Below are 22,670 nucleotides of genomic sequence, written 5' to 3'. Positions count from 1 at the left end.
GGGTGCTCTTTTCTGGACCAGTACCCCAAATATCTTGTTTAATTGAATCTAAACTCAGTTAAATTAATTCAGTGGCATGTTTTGCTCTTTACAGTTCAGCTTGTATTATGTCAGCGTAAGGAATTCTGCCATTTCATACATACACAAAACCATTATTCATCGTAGAAGCACAGAAGCTCCCCCTTCCCGGCTCAACTCTGTCCCCCTCTCCCTGCCCCTGTGCTCTCTCACTTGCCTGCACTAATCTTTTTGTTGTGGACCGAGGGGCCCAGTGCTTTGGCTGACCATCGCAACACTATGGGGTTAGTTCAGCCTGAAGGATACCCACCGAGCCCTCCTGCCATCCTCCACCCGATTAGGCAGGCCTATAATTAACCCCTCCCTGTGCCGGAACACATCCTGCATTCACCCACAGCAACTATAGCTTGGGATGTGCTCACTCTCTTTGCTCCTTTTTAAGCTTCACTATTTTCCCTTGTTCTCTCCCACGTCGTCGTTGCCTAAGCCCTCAGCCAGCTGCCAGGAGTGTCGAGCGTCGAGGGGGTCCCCAGGTAAGGAACATGTGGTTCAGGAGCAATGCGTTACCATTGCTGCTGCTACACTTTGGTCTGCTGGGGAGGGCCCCGGAGGTTATGGGTCAGGAGGAAGTAGGCTACCTGCAGCAGTCTCTCAAGGCCTTAGGCTTCCCGGACGCCCAGCCTTGGCTGTACAAGAACCAGACGGCAGCCCTGCTCACCATGATTCTCAAAACGGTGCGCTGCCCAGAGCGGACTGGCGCCACGCAGGAGCTGTGTGACAAGGTAAGGAATAGAACGCTCTTTAATTCGATATGCTGATGTTCGTTGTAGGCCTTGAATGAGATTGCCAGGCTCACATTGTTTTGTCTTATGTGCCTGTATACACAAAAAATGCACAACCTTGAACCTTGAACATGCTAAACCAAATTCATAATAAAGTTAAACTTCCCTAAATTTTCCTTTAAAGTTTAATACAATTCTTATTAAGTCATCCTACCGTACTGGTACATGTGCATCTTATCCATGCCTGGTTATTTGGGCAGCAACCCTGCTTGTTATGTCTGGAATGTGTGTGTGTGTGTGTGCGTGTGTGTGTGTGTGTGTGTGTGTGTGTGTGTGTGTGTGTGTGTGTGTGTGTGTGTGTGTGTGTGTGTGTGTGTGTGTGTGTGTGTGTGTGTGTGTGTGTGTGTGTGTGTGTGTGTGTGCGCGCGCGCGTGTGTGTGCGCGCGTGTGTGTGCGTATGCATGCGTGCTGCGTGTGTGTGGAGGCTTAAGACCTTGACCTCTTTGGGTCATTCATGCTGAGTGGCTTTAGAGATCCCTCAGTTTGACATGAACTAAACGCTACAGACAGAAGTGAGAGTCAGGCTGTATACGTACATGTTTGTGCAGGTGGGTTTGACGGTGGTATTGTGGTGTCTGTCCGTGTAGAGAAGGAGCTCTCTCTCTCACTTTCCGTACTTGAAACTTGAAATGGTACATTAACTGCCGTTTTAGTCTTGTGTTCACTGAATAGTGCACTGTACTGAAACTGGTAGCCCTTCACCCACTCATTAAACCCTCTGTGTTTTTGTGTGTGGGCTTGTATTCAACTCACCACAATGCAACAGCACAAAAGCAATTCTTATAAGAGAAGCACTTGAATATTTCACCCCAGGACGGGGACAGCGTAAATAAGCCTTTTTATCAAGCTATGAGAAGTGAAGTGAATATTTTACATAGTCAACATCTGACCCATAATGCCCACCACTTCCGTTGATATGTAAATGTCCCTGTATGAATCACTCCACACAGATGACTGCATGCTCACTAATCTTAACAACTTTTCATCAAAAGTTATTTTTTACTTCTGCCTGTACACACTTAGCTGCTTTTCATTTTTGTTTGAAGTGTCTGCAAATGTTTCACCTCGTTTCTCACCTTGTTTCCTGTGTCTGTGACAGTGCTTGTCTCCAGACACGGTCCTCTCCACGCTAGAGGACAACTCCAAGGCTTACATCACGGAGGAGGACTACCAGAGAATCTCCACGGTTCTGCTGTACTGCATCATCAACATGCAGGACTTGTGCGCTGCCCCAGCCTCTGCCTCCTCCTCCTCCTCTTCCTCCTCTCCCAGCTACCAGTTCTACCTCCTGGCCCTGACCGGCCTGCACCCCAACGAGGACAGCCACTTCCTCTCTCCCAACGAAACGGAGAGCATTCTGCAGCTCATCAACCGGCACTATGAACCTGCTGCCGCCTCACCTCCCTCACAAGTAAAGGATTTATTTTTTACATCTCATGTTTTTACACCTACAGTACATTTGAGGCATTATGCTCTGCCAGGGTGTCGCACCAAATTGTGGGCCCTGGGTACAAGGATTCACTCACATTTTGTGCTTTAAATATTGAAAAATAGCAGATATACAAGCTCACTGCGTGGCACCGAGTGCTTCGCTGCGAGCTTGTAGATCTGCTATTTTTTTTAAATCGTGAAAATTTGTGCAAGTCTTTGAACATTTCAAATCCTTCTAAGGATTTTTGAAAAACCTATGTTTCTATGTCAGTGGTGCTCAAACATTTTCATGTGAAGGACCCCCCCCCTTGTGACGCCCTGTGCTCTGCTGACACTCTCATTCAGTGTAACTTTGATCAAGAGCCACCATCGCATTGTGATGCGTCACGAGTCATGACCCTTTTGTTAAGTTGAAAATAGTTTTCTAAGAGTGACACCATGTATAAAGCTTATGCAACAAGTCTCAGCTTATTGTATACAGGCATAAGCGGAATTATAAGCAAACCAATATAACCACAAAAATAAAAATGATCTGCTGCTTCTAGGCTGCTTATCTACTGAGGTCAGGTATTGTATAGATATATAAATAGTTTAGAAAACAATCGACTGGATCTGCACAACCAGCATTTATTATTTTGCAGGTGTGACTGACATTTAGACTTCTTCCTTAGTGTCAAACAGGTTTGAGTGAGGAAGAATAATAAATAGGTGTAGACCAGTGGAGTGCTCCAGTATTTTATTTGTATTATAGTCTCTCCTGAAGTTCCCAGGTATAATTCTCTCTGAGTCCAGCTCCAGCCATTCTACCTTCAACTAGCTGAAGCGCGCTGGACTTCTCTTTGTACATACAAACTTTACTTGACTGTTTAGCTTCTACGCCAGTACATTTCAGAGGCAAATATTATACTTGTCACTCCACTACAATTATTTTGCAAGTTTAGTCATAGCTACTTTATAATTAGGGCCCGAGCACTGCACAGTAGTGCGAAGCCCTATTGTAATTGCAAAAAATATTATTATTAGGGCCAGAGCACTGCACAGTAGTGCGAAGCCCTATTGTAATTGCAAAGATTATTATTCTTATTTTCCCGAAAGTAAATCGCGTTTTTGAGGTGCCAAACATACTCCCAAAGTTGCGCAACTTTGCATGCACATCACAAGTGGCGAGAAATTTCATATTTTAAAAAAAGGGGCGTGTCAGGAAGTCAGCCTTTTGACTTCTTTATGGCATTTTGGAAATGTTTTGGCCATTTTCACATGTAGTACTTTAACGAACTCTGTGCCATTTGACTTGTTTCAAAGTCCTTGTCCTTAATTGGTTTAACTTAGGCACGCCCCCTCTTCTGATTGGCTGACAATTGATTATTCCTTTTTGGAGCTGTGTGAAGCACAGGCTCCCTATACGTGGCCGTGTGGGTCTGTCTGTCTGTGTGTCTGTGTGTGTGTCTGTATGTAGCCTGAACTTCCTAAACTTCGGCACGCTACTAGTCCCACAGTTTTGCCACCACACACTCGCGCCATATGTCAAATCGACCGGCTTACTCGGGAATCGTGGGCTAGTAACTTGCTAAGAGAAAGGTTCAATAGTTTAATTGATATTAATTTATTAGTGAATTAATTTTCCCCATTGACTTATAATGGGAATCGCAAAAACTCACATTCAATTATTTGTCTCTCGCAAACCATAGGGGCTAGAGTTTCAAGACTTGGAGAGGAGGTTCATAATGATTTCAAGGATTAAATAAAAAATAATTGTGTCATTTGGCCGCATGGTGGCGCCATAACACCCCACTTTACGTTTTGGCCTGTAACTCTTGAACCGTAGGTCGGAAAATTAAAAATATTTTTTCCCTGGATTCCTTGGGTCATGACGCATCTCCCCATATAGGCCACGCCCATTTGCGCCATGATAGATTTTCCGCCATCTTGAATTTTCTCCAAAACACACTTTTTGCTCCTTTTCCTACATATTTTCTTCAAATGTCACAAAAATCGGTACACATGATCCACACACACACACACACACACACACACACACACACACACACACACACACACACACACACACACACACACACACACACACACACAGCTCCACTTCACACGGGTGTGATTTTTTTTGCTATAACTCATCAACTGTTTCTCGTACAAATTTGTGGGTGGTGTCATTTGACTTGTTTTAGAGTCCTTGTTCTTCATTGGTGTAACTAAGCCACGCTCCCTCTTCTGATTGGTCGATAATCAATAGTTCCTATAACTTTTCAATGGTTTGTCGCTCAGACCTGTGGGTGGTGTGAAAGGACTTGTCCTTGTCCTTCATTGGTGTAACTCAGCCCCGCCCCCTCTTCTGATTGGCTGCTGCCCCTTGTGACGTGGGTAGAGCTGCGAGGGCCTGGTCATCGCTGCTTGCAGCTTTAATTTTGATTATTACAACAACCTCTTCAGCTCTGTATACATTTCGGCCATTTGAAAATTGTCGATCTACAAGCTCACAATGTGTCTCCATGCGAAGCATTGTGAGTTGGTAGATCTGCTATTTTCAAAAGAAAGCTTGTTAGACAGGACATTCTGCATAATGAGTACTTTCTACTTTTGGCACTTTAACTACATTTTGATACCAATACTTTTGTAGCCTACTTTTACTCAAGAACATTTTTAATTCCAGACTTAACAGAGTATTTCTACATTGCAGTATTGATACTTAAAAAAACACTGCATTGTAATAATTTGAGCCCATCCTATGATCCCACCGCAGTGTATCGATGCCACTCATCTCATGGAAGAGGTTCTGGTGAAAGGCAGCCAGGGTGCTGATGCCTCCTCTGTGTCCAGGCTGGCTGCCAGCATCATCTCACACACCCTGCAAGGACACTGTTTCAGCAGGAAGAACCTCCTCTCCCCGGCCTTCTTTACAGACTACATCTTCCACTCCCTGAATCGCACCAGCAGCCTACAGATCTCTGGTAAATTCAGGAGGAATAGCTTTGTTGATTTATTCTTTCGGTCAGTTTTGAATTTCTCAAAATTTTAACTGTGTTTCTGTGTCATTTCAGGTCTTTCATTGCACATTAAGAATTGAGGCCGATTATACCAATGCCTTCTAAATGTTCTCACACTTTCAGGATCTTTTCAAAAGGTTCAAAAGTAGCAGATGTACAACTGTGGTTTTAATGGGCTGAGAGACTTGGATGGTTCAGTGGACTTGATTTGGTGCACTGTGTCCAACTCCTAATGACATATCTTTATTTAGATCTAGAGGAGCTACTTCATCAGCTGGGCGTAGGAAAGGGAGGGGCTTCTCCCTCGCAAGGAAGGGAGAGGCGGAGCATCACCCGCTCCTCCCACATAGGGGCGGGGCACCAGGTGGGCTGCATTCAAGAAACACGTGGCATCGACACGGACTGGACGCAGGTGAGACAGACCTGTCTATCTTTCTATACCAGGGGTCTTCAACGTTTTCAGGCCAAGGACCCCTTTAGTTGAGAGAGAGATGAAGCAGGGACACAACCTGTTCATAGATTCCATATAGTTGCATTGTTTGACAACACGATCATCAGTGTATTTTGGATTCATGTCAATTTGTGTTTTCAGATATTTAACCACTTGAACTGTCAATACTTAATAAACTTGACCTTTCACTCTGTAGTCTGCTCCTTTTACCCTCTACACAAAAGGTCTTTGCCGAAAATAGCTGATCTGCTTGTAGATCTGCTATTTTTAAGTGGTTAATATAAAAAAAGGAGGAAAAAAAGTTTCTATCACAGAAAGATTTGGAGGACCCCCTGTAGTAACTCTGAGGACCCCTAGGGGTCCCGGACCCCCTGTTGAAGACCCCTGTTCTATATGCTTTTACCAGTTTTCAGCGAAATCTTTCAATTTGATATTTTTGTATTTGTTTGTTTTATATTACATTGCTCTTCAAGTCATCTGATAACAGTGATGACTAGTTTAATTAGTTTATACAACTGACTGGCATTCAATGTTTGTGTATAACCTTGTTGATAATCTTTGTCTCTTCAAATCCGTTCAGGTGTGTTTCTCGGCCAATCAGCTGGTGGATATTTTCGCTCTGGATCCACACGCTCTGATTTCCAAGGAGCACTTCAGACAGATCTGCCCCGCCATCGTTCAGCAGTTGCTAGGCGATGCCTGTGCATCCACCAAGCGGCCAGCGAGAGGAGCTCCACCCACTGCCATTGAGAGTAAGACCTCATCACTGATTGGACCTTTATCTTCACTGACTCTGCGGACAGATCGCCATCATCACCAGTGGCAATCAGCTGTGATTGAAGCTGGAGGACATTTATTTGCCCTTGTGTACCCTGGGTGGTTTTCCCTTTCTTCATTTTGTTGTTGTCGGATGAAAATCTTGTATGTCCAAAATCAATCGTTTTGTTTGAATCATTTTAAGAATGATTTAAAATAGTGAAAATAGCAGATCTACAAGCACACAACGCCTCGCACCACGAGGCGTTGTGTTCTAGTAGATCTGCTATTTTCACTATTGTGCGACAGTCTTGTATGATGAAGCAGGGCTTTACTTAACGAAAAAACAAACACATTTGAAATTTGAAGATACTATACTAGGTTTCTGCCCGACAGTGACGATTTATTTCTCCCTCTTTCACTAGCAATAGTTTTGTCTGTGGAAATCACTGTGTTCTGAGATGGAGGGGTAGGCATGTTTGAGCTTCACCTATCTATTGCATCTATTGCATAGACAACAGATCTCTTGCCTACTGATCGTCTGGTGATATCTAAATTCAGAAACTTTGCTAAAACTGTATGGACAAAATTCTGAGGTGATTTTTTATAGTATTAACTAAATTAATATGAGCATATACGGTATCTCTCTCTCTCTCTCTCTCTCTCTCTCTCTCTCTCTCTCTCTCTCTCTCTCTCTCCCAGAGTATGGCTATAGCACTGCAGCTGCCCTGATGGTCACAGTGGGTTCCATGTTGGGGATTTGCCTGATTTTCTTCAGGTCATGCCAGGAAACCTACGCCCTCATCCTGCAGCTGTTTGTGGGGCTGGCAGTTGGCACCCTCTCAGGAGATGCCCTCCTGCACCTCATACCACAGGTATACTCTTGAGAAGAGCTTTGGTGGGTGCTCTGGGACAAGGCACCCATGAATAGCAAAAGGGAGATGGCACTGACCATGCCATGGTGTGTTGCCAAGATGCAGTGCCATGATTTTTTTCTCCCCTAAAACATGATGATCAGGTATTATGATTATACTTGAAGGAAGATTTTTTCGAGAAAAAAAAAGTGTACAGGAAGAGTTAAAATTGTGTTTTTATGTGGCCACACCCACCAGTTCATTAGGTATGCCTGGTTGTCAGGTTTCAGGAAGTAAACACAAATACACAGGGAATCTGCACATTATAACCCCACCCGGTGGCCTATTAGAATAATGTTAACTTCATAGACACATAAAAAAAAGACGCTGAAAAAGTACAAAACTATGGCACCAGATCTTTAACGATTAAAATCAGTGCAGACTAAATTTATTACGTGGAACAAGAACAAAGTGGCGTGTGACAGTGTGTGTGTGTGTGTGTGTGTGTGTGTGTGTGTGCGTGTGTGTGTGTGTGTGTGTGTGTATTAATACTTCCTCTGAACACACAGGCCAGAGGGCGGAGGTGTTTATCGTTTCCAGCGTTTGTTACGTTTATCCCCGGTCCAGTCTGTTTGTTCATAAGCCTGATTGTCTGGGGGAAGTAGCTATTTAGTAGCCTACTGCCAGCCCATAGCACGTGTGGCTACAGTACGTACTGTAGCCACTCACCATGTGGCACCATCTGAAACAGTCTGTGGCTCCGGGTTTTGTTGACACACCGTCCTTCCGTCCGTCCGTCCGTCCGTCCGTCCGTCCGTCTGTCCGTCCGTCCGTCCCCGTCCGTCCGTCCGTCCGTCCGTCCGTCCGTCCGTCGTATGTCCTGGATGGAAGGAAACTCACATCTACTGATGCGTTGGGCTGTCTTCACGGCCTTCCGCAATGAGGTCAGTACAGTTTCCATACCAGGCAGAGAGGCAACCAGGCAGGATGCTCTCCACAGTGCCTCTGTGGAAGGGCCATACAGTATACAGTAGGACCTTGGTTATCATGCCAAGCTTTTTCAGAAAAAAGCACAGCCATTGTTTTGTTTTCTTTGTATTTTACTCCCCCAACACACACAGACACACTCACGCACTCACGCACGCACGCACTCACGCACGCACGCACGTACGCACGCACTCACGCATGCACGCACGCACACATGGACAATAATGAAATACACAAATTGTATCCTGTGGGAAGGCACCTCAGGAATGTATCCTGCCTGTCACAATCACAGTAACAGTTCAGGCTAGTTGTGAAAAGTCTGTCAGACAAGAGAAGATTACACTTGATTGCTTTGTATTGACTTTTTTTCTGTCAATTACTCACCCCATGGAGACTTGAATTCAATAATAGTTTTTTGTTTTTGTCGCATTGTTAAGATAAAAATAAATGTAGCCCCATTGATTCCAGATGGAGACCCAAATGCAGAGTCACAGTGACACTTCAATACCGTAAAGAATTGAGAGGTTATCTTACTTTTTGATACATACCCAGCTAGACAATAACAACCAAGTTGCACCGACTGGTAGGCACAGGCAATTGAACCAAACTGCAACATAAGAGACATGCTGGGCTCCTATTAGACTATAACTATGACTGTAGGCAGATTCAAATGAAATATATTTTTGATCAGATCTATAAAATGCAGATTCATCAAATCTATTAAAGAGCATCACAGGGAGCTTTCTCCCATCCCTGCAGGACATACACGACAGCAGGTGCAGAGTAGGGAAAACATAATTAAGGCCAAACGTCACCCTAATGGACTGATTGTGATTTTGTGAAATGGAAAGCACTGGGGATGTCACACAGTTTCAGCCCAAGGCTCAAGACTTGTAAAGAGTTTATTTATATATATTTCTTTGTTCCAGTTGTCATTTCCCGGAATAATATCAGCATCTGCAACTTATAGCATCATGTTCAGGGGGAGTAATTGTACAGTACATCAAGCTGCCTTACGCTACAGAAACAGGGGATAGGCTCCTCCTGACCCATGGCATGGGCCACATGGCTCAGCAACTGTTTATTCCCAAGGATATACTACCTGTATGAGGAAGTGACAAATAAAACCTTCTGGATTTCTGATTCCATTGAAGATCCTTGGCCTCCATGACGACAGCCACCATCACGGCAGTGAAGACTTTACAGAGGACACGGAGTATCTGTGGAAGATCTTGGGCATCATCGCTGGAATCTATGGATTCTTCCTCATTGAAAGATTCTTCTCCTTTGTGGTTCCATCTAATGGCCATGTAAGATAAACCTTTTTTTTTTTACTTTTATCTTGTTTGCTCAAGCCTTTATCACTTTGTAAGCATATAACGGATAGAAACACTCTCACGCCACAGTATTGCACTAGACGAAGTTGGAGGCTGTTTAGCTTATCGAGCCAGATAAAGTGCAACACCAGTTTTACAAAATCCTTGTCATTGTTAGTCATGACTGTGCATATCTGCAGACAGCTTCCTTGAGGCACTGGCTGAACCCAGTGGTGAAATGTAACTAAGTACATTTACTCAAGTAGCCTGTACTGTGCGTGGGCGAGTAGCGATATTACGACGTCCCATTTGTCCGACGTCTGATTAGTCCGATGCTGGTGAATGCTAACCTGGTGAACCCTAACCCTAACCTCAGTAAAACTATGCCTAAACCTAACCCTAAACTTATTCGGACAAATGGGACGTATAGGAATATCGAGATTCTTCCACTGTACCTGTTTAGTTTTTTAAAGATGGGGTGCCATGATTCTTTCCCCCTCTAAAACATGATTATCAACTATTATGATTATACTAGGAGGAAGATCTTTTCCAAAAAAGTGTACAGAAAGAGTTAAAATGAGGTTTTTATGTGGCCACACCCACCAGTTCATTAAGTATGCCTGGTTGTCATGGTGGGTGGTGACCCAGCTGAAGTTAGCCACACCCACAGTGTTGGGTGATTGGTAATTAGGGGAGGGGGTTACAGCCTACAGGGAAAAAAACTAATACAAAGAGAATACATAATTGCAACCACACCAGGGGGTCTAATGAAGTACTGTCACCTCCTAGACAAATGAAAAACAGAAGAACAAAACTATGGCACCGCCTCTAAAAAATGCACTTTTACCTACTCCACGGCAAGGCAAATATTATACTTTTAGTGCAGTACAATTATTTGACAACTTTAGCTACTAGTTACTTAAAGATTTTGATTGTTATTACAAAACATACATTATCCACTTCAGCTCTACATTTCGGCCATTTGAAAATAGCTGATCTACAAGCTCACAATGTGTTGTGATGCGACACATTGTGAGCTTGTAGATCTGCTATATTCAAAAGCTTTTTCATAAAAAAAGATTTGAAAACTTTTGAAATTGGACATTGCACAGGATGGCGAGTAGGCTACATTCTACTTTTGGTCATTTAAGTATATTTTGATACCAACACTTTTGTTCTAAATACTCAAGTAAATTTTGATTAACGGACTTTTACTTATTGCGACCGTTAGGGAGCAGTTTACTACCAAAACCTCCACCGGCCGTCCGTCCGTCCGTCACACGTCACACCTTTGTTTGTGTACGGTGTGATGTCATATATCTTCAGTATGACATCACACTACATGTGTACACAAACCTTTGTGTACGTTGCTGTGGCAACAGTCTGTTGTTGCTGGTCTGTTAGTGTACGTTAGCAACCACCTTAGCAACCATGGTTTTACCCTAGCAACCAACTGTTTACCCTAGCAACCAACTGTTTACCATAGCAACCATGTTTTTTTACCCTAGCAACCAACTGGGCATAAAAGGGATTCTGTTAGGGATCTCCATATATTATATGGGCATAAAAGGGATTCTGTTAGGGATCTCCATATATGGGCATAAAAGGGATTCTGTTAGGGATCTCCATATATGGGCATAAAGGGGATTCTGTTAGGGATCTCCATATATGGGCATAAAAGGGATTCTGTTAGCTGTTAGTGATCTCCATATATGGGCATAAAAGGGATGCTGTTAGGGATCTCCATATATGGGCATAAAAGGGATTCTGTTAGGGATCTCCATATATGGGCATGAAAGGGATTATGTTAGGGATCTCCATATATGGGCATAAAAGGGATTGTATCCCAGATGATGCCCTGTTAGGAGATCCACACTAACAGAATCCATATATGGTCCTACCGACAGCTGCTATAAGCCAACCCTGGCGATAAGGTCTGAGTCGAAGAAATGCTTCTTTCCTGGCAAGAATTGCCCCTTTATACTGTAGGGCTCGTTTGTGTATTGTATGACATCACGCCACATCATCGGCTGAGGACTGTGTGATGTCATCATATCTCCATATATGGAGACATAAGTTGCTCATGCCCAAATATGGGCTGGTGAGGTCAGACTTAGTGTGATGCGTAGGTTATCTCCATATATGGAGATTCAACTTCAATGAGTAACCATGGCAAACTGTCAACTGCCCGTATGTCTTGATAATTGGTAAAACAAACTTTTGGCCTATTTGTGGAGATAAGCGACCAACGGTCGCTTATCTCCCGATTAGGGAGTCTTACTGGTAAGTATTTCTACATTGTGGTATTGACACTTTTACTTACGTTTTTCCACCACTGGCTGAACCTCTGCAGAGCGGAGGTGTGTTGACCAGGTGACCTCTTGGTGTGACTGTAGTCTGACCATGAACCTTTCTTTCCAGGGCCATTCCCACGACCTTCCCTTGGAGATCACCGGCAACGGCCAGGCTCACAGGGGCAAGTCGCTCTCTACCATGGAGCTGGTGAGTCTGCTCAAGCCACTTCACCACCAACTCTTTTACTGCAGGGGTCTTCAACAGGGGGTCCTCAGAGTTTCTACAGGGGCTCCTCCAAATCATCGTGTGATAGAAACCTTTTCTTTTTTTTTTATATTAACCACTTGAACCCTAGCGTCCATATTCTGAGAACTTAAGCCAAAAATAACTGAACTACAAGCTCACAACGCCTCGCAGCGCAAGGCATTGTGAGCTTGTAGATCGGCTATTTTCGGCAAAGAGGTTTGGTGTAGAGGGGGAAAAGAGCAGACTAAGTACAGAGTGAAAGGTGAAGTTTATCAAGTATTGGCGGTTCAAGTGGTTAAATATCTGAAACACAAATTGACAAATCCAAAATACACTGATGATCGTGCTGTCAAACAATGAAACTATATTGAATCTATGAGAAGGTTGTGCTTCATCTCTCCCTCAACTAAGGGATATAATTATATATATTTATTTATCAGATGTGATGCATGTCAATCGCCTATTTTCTGCAGCCAGAGTGTCCTTGACATTTAATGGTGCATTTAGCAGGAATTTCAGACGATCATGCTGACAAACACTTTTTGGACGATTCTGTAGGTCATACAATCAACATATTTTTTGGATTCTGTGGCATTCTTCCTTGGGGATGTGCGTGCAAAGTTTCACGGCAATCAGATATCGTGATTTCAAGCATTTTGTACAAAACAGGGCCCCTCCTGCAAACATTAGATGCCAATCTTAGTCAATAAGGAAATAAATAAATAAAAATAAGGATATGGAATGTGAAACATTTGGGGCAGAGGTTCTGCCCTGGACTTCGGCCTTGCAGAGACAAAACTAGACAGCTTATTGTGTAAAAACATGGAATTTTACCAATTACCCACATGTCCCTGCCCCACAGATTTTTTAAATAGAAAGCTATAGTATAACTGAAAGGAAATGTAACACTCATCTTTTAATTATTATCATTACCAACTAATAAAATAACCCTTGAAAAGGGTGTTCTAAGTGGACACCAGGGATGTGCTGGCCCTTGGGAAAACGCGGGACAACTCCCGAACTGCCGGTCCATTCCCGGCCAGTCCAGGCCGGCCCACAAAGTAAATATAACTCATGTAATTGGCCCACTGACTTGTCCCTCATGATCTGAAATGGCCAATCTTTGTGTAGCAGCAACGCTATATACAGTATATAGAGAGAGATCTCTCTCTATAGCGCTGAGTAGCAGCAGTCCACAGAGCCATCACATTGGCCCCACTGGCTTTTCTATCATCTGAATACCGGCCCACTACTCCCTAGCTTTCTTGACTACTCCTAGATGGTCTACATCAGGGCTACTCAACTTGAGATGGCTCAGGGGCCACTCAGCAAAATACCAAAAGTCCAAAGGGCCGCAAGCTTAAAATGACGGTCCTATTTTGGACGTTTACATTGATTTTGTACAGTATACAGTCTAATAATTAAGGAAACGCACAGAAAACAGCCACATTTCCATATCTATATAAGCCAGGCCAAACCTCATTGAACCAAAAGATTGTCATGGATGGAATGATGAAATTGATGACATTTGAATTTTTTTATCAAATTAGGCTTTATTCACAAAATGTGAAGTGAAAATGAACAGTTCTGGTTCAACCTTTTTGTAACCTCCCCTGTGTCTGGGTATGCAAGGCTAGTGGACTTTGGCAATGTAAAGGTATGTTTTCTCATGCCACTAACACTCCTTTTCATTAACTCATTCTGTGCCAATGACTTTTTTTTTTTTTTTTTTTTTCTAAAGATGTCAAAATGACCTGAGATCAGAGAGATGCTTTTCTCTGTTTGTGTGTTCGCTCCCTCGTTTAGCTGATTGAGAAAATGTGTGTTCATGTGTGTCCATTCTAGTGGATGGACACTTTTTTTCATTCAAACAGCTCTATCTCTGGAACCATTTGTCCGATTGCCAAAATTCTTTTTGCCACTGAATCACAACAACTGTGTCTGTTTCTGTGGGGGAAAAAATTATAAAAAAAAAATCTTTTTTTTTCATTGCATAGTAAAGAAAAACATACAAAATCTCGGCACAGCTACCTTGGAGCCATTTTGGCATCTGGCACAGAATAGGACAGATTTAAAATAAATAAACGTTTATACTTATTATTCAATCACTCAAACCCCAGCATCCCTATTCTTGGGGGACATTCACCAAAAATAGCCGATCTACAAGCTCACCACAAGATGCATTGTGAGCTTGTAGATCGTCTATTTTTGGTGAAGAGAGTTATTGTATGGAAAAATAACTCAAGTACAGTTCAACTCAGCCTCAGATGCACTGTACTTGTAAAACAGTTTGATGCTTTGAGCTTTGTAAAACACAACAGCTCGTTGGAGGAGATTTGTGGTAATAAGCATAGTTCCTTGGCTGCAGCGCGATCTGTTGGAATGCTTGCACTGTTGGTGCCATAGAGTTATAGTCGGAGCTGACTGGCGGAGTCGCGGAGGGAGAGACAAGCAGCGGAGACAAGGGCTAGGTCTTTTAGCCTGAAACATGACGATCGCGGGATTCGCGGCCGTTCATATCGCACGACCGTCATGCGTCTCCGCTCCAGTGAGCCCGACTGTGGTTGTCTGCTGCAAAATCTCCGCATATTTGTCTGTCTGACTGTCTCGTTGTACTATAGCTCTAGTGTAGCCGCCTGCATCTCTGCAGTCTGCACTGCTGTGCTCGCGTGAATTGACTGTATTCGCTTCCTGACTCTTATCCCTAACTACGGAGTGCACCGAGGGTCAAACATCACCGCGTTTTGCGTTTCGCGTTAACTTTCACAGGCTTAGAAAAATCATATTTTTATTGGCATGATCATGACGGGCCGCACAGACACGCGGAAAGGGCCGCATGCGGCCCGCGGGCCGCGGGTTGAGTAGCACTGGTCTACATACAACATAATTAGACTCTATTTATACCATAAAAACGATGAGACCTAAAATCACAGTAACCGCTCATTGGTTAGTATTTGGGGCCTCGCGGCACGCCAGGAAAGAAAAAAAATCGGGGGCCCTCCAACTCCTTTTCCCGGGCTGAATGAGGGACCCAGCACGTCCCTGGTGGGCACATGAGGTGTATTTTTTTACACAAATCAATCATTCCCCCACTTGTGTTATATAACTGTATCAGTGTGTGGGTTGGAGTCATGCTGAGGGTGGAAGAATATATGATGCCAATGTTAAACCAGAGATCACTTTTTGTTGTGAATCATTCACAACACTGTAATGTTACATAATACTGCAATGAAAATCATGCACAATCCAAATAACGAACCTTTGGGGACAGAGCCTTCAGTGTGGCAGCCCACACCCTGTGGAACTCTCTCTCCCAATGGAGATTCATGAAAGGCGCTATAAAAATGCAAATTATTATTAAATCTATTTGATTATGTATTCGGATACTGAAGAGACTGCAAGAGAGTATTTTTGAACCATGGGTTGGGATCCAAAATCAATCTATGTACTGTATATAGCATATTTTCATACGTGTAACTCAAAATGTACCTGAAATGTGAGCCCTAGTCTTCTGCTTGGTTAAGAGGGAATCCCCCTTTGCCAGGGGTGATACTAGGCTTTTTGGCTTCAGGCTGAACTACTCTATTCTTTAGAAATTGGACATACAGTACATTAAAATAATAAATCATACTTTAATAAAAACAGGGTCAGAAAATACGATTAACATTCGACTAACAATTAAAAATGCATGACATAGTACATCATTGACATTGATTGCACAGAACACATCCACACAATAAATAAGACGCGTTGTGAGCTTGTAGATCTGCTATTTTTGGTGAACCTTCCCCTCAGAATGAGGATGCTGGGGCTCAAGTGGTTAAACGTCAAGTACAAAGTTATTTTCAGTCAGTTCTGATGGAAACGGATATGTCTCCAATATGATTGATTGATTTGATTGAAGACTTTATTAGAAGTTTGCATAGGAAAAGGTACAGTTTCATGACGGTACAGTTCACTGGTACAACGTCTACTAAAAGGAGATCCATGAAAAGACTAAGCTTATTTCCACTGGAAACCATTGAAGTATCTCATATAACATTGAATGACAGACAAATAGAACACAGTACTATGCAGTAGATATGTAAAGAAAAACAAAAAAGAAAACAGTAAGTCTAAACAAACAGTATATACAAAGAAGGGGCAGGGGAGGGTAGGGTTGGGCTAGGTTAGTTTTTTTACCAGTTGCGGCTGCTGCCTGTAAGTGGTTTTTCAGGGCAATTTTAAAGGATGCTAGTGATCCACACTCCTTTATGACCTTCGGTAAGGCTTTCCACATTCTTTAGCAGTGTAATTCATAATGAAAAGGTTATTTACAGGGGTGCCCTGAGTCACAAAAGAAATGTAAATCCCTGGTATAGGGGCAGGATTTCTGTGTCAACAGTGAAACCATGGCATCAATGGGCAGCCCTGGAAACCTCAGCGTCCTCGGGACACACCCACCAACAGGGTCTTTGGCGTTGCAGGATGGCAAGGGCTCAGGGACATCTGAGCACCTTGATGTAAAATTGGTCTTGATGTAAAGTCATCGTCTGACTGACTGCAGCAGAGCCTCTGTGACCCGTGTCAATGGTGGCCAAGAGTCGGGGCTTGGCGTCGCCGGGTAGCAGGGGTGCCTCTGCTTTGCAGGGCAGCTGTGGATCCGGACGGCAGTATCAATATAGCCATTATATTGCATTTGCATAGTTTATTTTTTAAGGGCAATATCACAGCCCCCCAGGGTGGCAGTTAAAATCAATCTAGTATGATATTTAACAAATAAAACACACTTCTATGATGATTAATAGGGAACAGCGGAGCACTTGGAGTGTTCAGAAACACCGGCTGAAGAACCAGCCACCAGGGGTCCTACACATCAAAGTAAGCAGAACTGCTTGAAACGCACACACATACACACGCACGCATGGTCGCACGCACGCACATACACAGTGCAGAGTGTGCTGTACACTGTGTAATTAATCTCCTGGCATGAGATTGCAATTGTCACGGTCCAAGGATGAGCTTTCAGTGGCGAGTGGTGACACAGACTGCCTTTGTGTTCCCAGGACAAGGGGTTCCTCTGCTGGCCGTGATGATAATCGTGGGAGACAGCCTTCATAACTTTGCCGACGGCCTGGTCATGGGGGCTGCCTTCTCCTCGTCCGCCGAGACTGGCCTGGCGACGACTGTGGCCATCCTGTGCCACGAGATCCCACATGAGATGGGTGAGAGGCTTTGATTGATTGATTGATTGATTGATTGATTGATTGAATACTTTATTAGTCATAAATGAAAACAGCACAAGGTACAGACATTAAAGCTGACAATAGCGAAAAAAATCTGCCAGTAGATTCAGGTGAGGTGCTGTAGCCAAAAAGGAGCAAGATGAAAAAAGGGAGCCTCCGCACACTCAAAAACTGTGCAAAATCCATTTCTTTATTTTCAGTTTAGGCACAGTGCAAGCTTTCGGTCATTGACCTTCAGACATTAAAGCTAAAAGGATAACAAAAAAAGTCCTGGGTAGGGCCTACTTGTTTCCATGTGGTCCTATTCAATTCATCAACATAGCATACCAAAATTAACACAAAAATACATATCATCAACAAATACAAACACTGTACGTACACAAGAGATGGGAACATTACTTTTGGCTCCCCTTTTGGTCTCCTGATAGGCTTTTATGCAGGCCAATTTTGGAATTGAATTTTAAATGATCCTTACATTCAGGTCTGTAACTCTGAGAGAGTGCAAATTGGTTCCATTTGTACACTCAGAGTTATGGGGGTCCTTCAAAATAAAAAAGGTTTGATAACCACTGATCTATATGAAGAAATCTCCACCACCACAAAATCTGAGAGAACAGGAAAACATAAGCTCCATTGATAATATTCAAACTGTGACCATTTTGCTCTTAGAGTGCAGTCACACCAAACTTAAATTTTGTGGTTTGTTGCCATTTACGGATGTCCTCAAAAATCCACTCTGTTCCCATTTAAAGTATTGGCAGAATAAATGTTCAGTGTGACTGCACCCAGTCCCCATCGTATTCTCATGCTTTTCTGATGTCTGACGTAAGAGCAAAATGGCTGCCGTGTTAATTTTGCCTAGTGAAGTGACTGATCTGTCTAGGGCTGTCTATACCTTCACTTGACCTACTGTAACTTCCCAGGGGACTTTGCGGTGTTGCTGAGCTCGGGGCTCTCCGTGAGGAGCGCTGTGCTGTGGAACTTTGTCAGCGCTCTGACCGCCTTCCTGGGTCTGTACATCGGCCTGTTTGTCTCCACCGAGACTCAGGTCCAGCAGTGGATCTTCGGCGTTACCGCAGGCATCTTCCTCTATCTGTCTCTGGTAGAAATGGTAAGCAGGGCAGCAGCAGTGGTAGGGGAGAGTGGGGTAAACTGAATCACCCCCTGTATCTAGGAACTGAACACATTTGTGGTCATGTACCATTATATTTTCAAGCCCCTCCCATTTCCTCATTGCCATGAAGAAGAGGACCTCATGGTGCTGTGGTAAACATGATTATTTCACAAAAACATGTTTTTTGGGTGTAAAAGTAAAATTTACCCCATTGATCAAATTTACCCCATTATTTTCTCTGGTCTGTCTCAGTTTACCCCGGTGCTGGGGTAAACTGAGACACAAGACCACTTTTTTTAAAACAATCATATTTTCTCTGCCTTTTGTCATGGAAATGCGTAATTTTTACTGATATATCTTTTAGTTTGCCGAGAGGGGAGCAAATGTAAAAAAGTGTCTCAGTTTACCCCAGTCTCCCCTATAAAGTAACTAAGTACATGTACTCAAGTACTGTACCTACGATAATAATTTGAGGTACTTTTACTTTACATGAATGTTTAATTATAATGTTTTTACCCTATTTCTGCATTGCAGTACTGATACTTTTACTTAAGTAAAAAATGAGAGTATACTTTTTCCACCTCTGCTTGTTGCATCCTCCTCCAACAGCTTCCGGAGATGAGTCGTGCGAAGACCAACAGACCATGTCTCATGTTTCTCCTCCAGAACCTGGGTCTACTAATGGGCTGGGCATGTCTCTTTCTGCTGGCACTGTTTGAACATGAACTCAGGTTCTAAACCAGCGGTTCCCCAACCTGTGGGTCGGGATCCCCACCTGTTTTTTGGGGGGGTCCCCAGATGGTCTTTCTTAATGGGCATTGTTTTCCCACTCAACAGTAAACAAACCAACATACAGTATAAGGTACAGTATCTGCACATTTCTAAAGTTACAAGTAAAGGACCTTTTTAGGACTTTTAAGACCTTTCTAATGTAATTTTGCATCAAAAGAAAAAACTATGCTATAAAATTGTCAAACAAATTGTCAAATATTACCTAAAAAAGGCAGAAATTGTGAAAAAGCTGATCTACGTACATACTGATAGGCGTTGCGAGCTATTTTCACAATATGTATCTGTGGAACTGAGTCAAACTAAATGTAATGCCAACATTTTCAAGTGCTTGTCAGGGTGGGGCGTCCCCAGTTCAAATATGATTATTTAGGGGCGTCGCGGCCTGAAAAGGTTGAGAACCAATGCTCTAAACAGTCACACACACACATGCACTCGCACACATGCATGCGCGGACACACACACACACACACACACACACACACACACACACACACACACACACACACACACACACACACACACACACACACAGACACAAGGCGGTTATTGATTATCTCATGTACTGTAGTGTACAATTTCTCATCAATGGAAGTAAAAAGTGTCCTCACAGTATTTTGAAAAGTCATATTTACGTTAACATTGGTGTGACACTCCTCCTTACCAATAAAAGTTTCAATTGTGCCCATAGCATATCTTTTTAATCCCCTTTTTCTCCCCAATTTAGTTGTTATGCCAATTACATCCTCCCCACACACATTTCTGTGTTGTCAATGCTGTTGTATCCTACAGTACTGACTCACCTGCCAGTGAGCAATGACCAATATCGCCCTCCCGGTCCAGCTTCCCTCCCCCGAACAAGTATAGACCCAGGGGGCAAACCAGCCTTTTTTTAGGAAACCTGCATTTGCCCCGACATAAAAGGTTGTCCACCAGAAATATTATCTATGACCCAGTAGGATCACAACCTATATGGACAACCCGGTCAATTTGTACGACAAAGTTCCAATATGGCCGCCTCAATATTAGCCCCTATTAGTTTTAATGGGGGGTGAATAAGGAAAAAATTTAAACTGAGGGATATTTCCACGAAACTTCACAGGTTGATCAATGGTATACATATGAACATTTTTTGTATTGCAAGTTTCCATGAAATCCAATATGGCCGCCACAATATGGCCGCCATAATGTAAGGACCCAGAAAATAGGTTTTGCCTCTAACTTCTGAACCAGATGAGCTAGAAACGCAAACGTGGTGTCTATTTCATGGTGTCTGACCATGGGAGACTCAATGGAATAGCTAATTTTATTATTGGGTGTGTCTGGACCTTTATTGTGCATATTTGCAAGATGGTGGATTCCCAAAATAGAGCTTTAACATAATTTCTACCATGATTGTTGACTGCTTTTGCAAATACAACCAATATGAATCCATTTGCTAAGATTTATGGCACAGAAGGGACTTATACCTGTATTATTCTTGAGTTTGCATGTTGTCAAAATGGCTGTAAACGAGATATTATATTTCCTGTCCGATTCTACTGTATGTAGTTGTAGCAATGACTTCAGATAAAATCAGAGACCAAAACAATGTATCTTAGAAATTATTATTTTATTTAAAAAAAAAGAAAAAAAGAGAGAGATTATCTCAATGAAATGAATGCAACTGCCTTTTTGGGTCTTTCACACATAGACATGCACATGCTTTCCAACAACTTCAGCTTCAGGGAAATTATAATGAACACATGATTAAAACAGGCTGCATTATAATGCAAATAATTGCTAGTCACTATCACTGGCATGTGTACCTATCCTGCTGCATCTTGTCTCCAGTCCTTGGCAACGACACCCCAAGTAGCATGCAATTCCCTTCTTCGCACATGAAGTTCAATCACCCGAGAGAGACTTGGAGTAGAACCGCTGCTCCTTCACTTGGAAAGGAGTCAGCTTAGGTGGTTCGGGCATCTAGTACGGATGCCCCCCGAGCGCCTTCCTAGGAAGGTCCTCGATGCACGTCCCACTGGGAGGAGACCCCGTGGCAGACCTAAGACCAGATGGAAGGATTATATCTCCAGACTGGCCTGGGAATGCCTCGGTATACTCCCAGAGGGAGTGGAGGAAGTTGTGCAGGATAAGGAAATCTGGAAGTCTCCGATTCCGGATAAGCGGTTGAAGATGGATGGATGGATGGATGGCACATGAACAGTTTTTCTGGCAGCCTTTGATACAGCTACATGATATTGCCTTGTCCATTGATATAGGCCAGGCTGGCTCTGTAGATGTACAGGGGACTGCCTTCCCATCACTGAGAGACCATCCATATTCAGTGAAGCAAGGGATGTCTGGCTTCGCGATGTGTGCAGTTTTATCTATTATGGCTGCAAGAGCAGCTCTTTTCAGGTGCAGGCCAAAGGCATTTTCTGTAGGTGGCAGCAGCTTCAACAGGGTTGATCGGTTATTTAGGAACTTGTACACTCTCAGCTTTGCCAGGTCAAAGTCCTCCGAATGGTCAGCTTTTGATGCATATACAGCTATTGTGAGGTCTCTAGCCTGATTCTTGACATCCTCTGAGAGGGAATAAGAGGAATTTTCACCAAACTCCTGAAGTGCAGGGAGATCTAGACCCATGCTGGTCTTGAACCATGCCTTCTTTCCAGTGAAAAAGGGATAGCTGGTGGTATCTCTGCCACTCAGGCTGTGAATAAAGGGCAGGGCACGACACTGTGCGAGTCCAAGGGCTGAGACCATGTGATGGATAGGAAGATATGCATCCTGCTCTGTTCTCACCCACAGCTCTGGAAGGTCTAGGAGGTGGGTGGCAGCATGATATAGATGCCTATATCATGCTGCCGCCATGGGAAGGCAGTCCCCTGTCCATCTACAGAGCCAGCCTGGCCTATATCAATGGACAAGGCAATATCATGTAGCTGTATCAAAGGCTGCCAGAAAAACTGTTCATGTGCGAAGAAGGGAATTGCATGCTACTTGGGGTGTCGTTGCCAAGGACTGGAGACAAGATGCAGCAGGATAGGTACACATGACAGTGATAGTGACTAGCAATTATTTGCATTATAATGCAGCCTGTTTTAATCATGTGTTCATTATAATTTCCCTGAAGCTGAAGTTGTTGGAAAGCATGTGCATGTCTATGTGTGAAAGACCCAAAAAGGCAGTTGCATTCATTTCATTGAGATAATCTCTCTCTTTTTTTATTTTTTTTTTAATAAAAAAAAATCTAAGATACATTGTTTTGGTCTCTGATTTTATCTGAAGTCATTGCTACAACTACATACAGTAGAATCGGACAGGAAATATAATATCTCGTTTACAGCCATTTTGACAACATG

General features: G+C 43.2%; 1 protein-coding gene across 1 annotated transcript; it reads left to right on the top strand.

Moving 5' to 3' along the window:
• Positions 1-560: 560 nt before the first annotated feature.
• Positions 561-19,272, top strand: LOC308306727 (zinc transporter ZIP12-like; the record flags this gene model as incomplete). Its single annotated transcript, XM_080751771.1, has 12 exons — positions 561-800; positions 1,960-2,271; positions 5,047-5,254; positions 5,542-5,702; positions 6,322-6,493; positions 7,200-7,372; positions 9,493-9,648; positions 12,076-12,156; positions 16,983-17,055; positions 17,241-17,399; positions 18,344-18,531; positions 19,144-19,272. 12 exons carry the CDS (start codon positions 561-563, stop codon positions 19,270-19,272), a joined length of 2,052 nt encoding a protein of 683 aa, XP_080607897.1.
• Positions 19,273-22,670: the final 3,398 nt, after the last annotated feature.

Source organism: Nannobrachium achirus (assembly GCF_963921795.1).
Source record: "Nannobrachium achirus genome assembly, chromosome: 21".
NCBI classification, from domain to species: Eukaryota; Metazoa; Chordata; class Actinopteri; order Myctophiformes; family Myctophidae; genus Nannobrachium; species Nannobrachium achirus.
The sequence above is the reverse complement of the archived record's forward strand: the minus strand, read 5'-3'. Positions and strand labels throughout refer to the sequence as shown.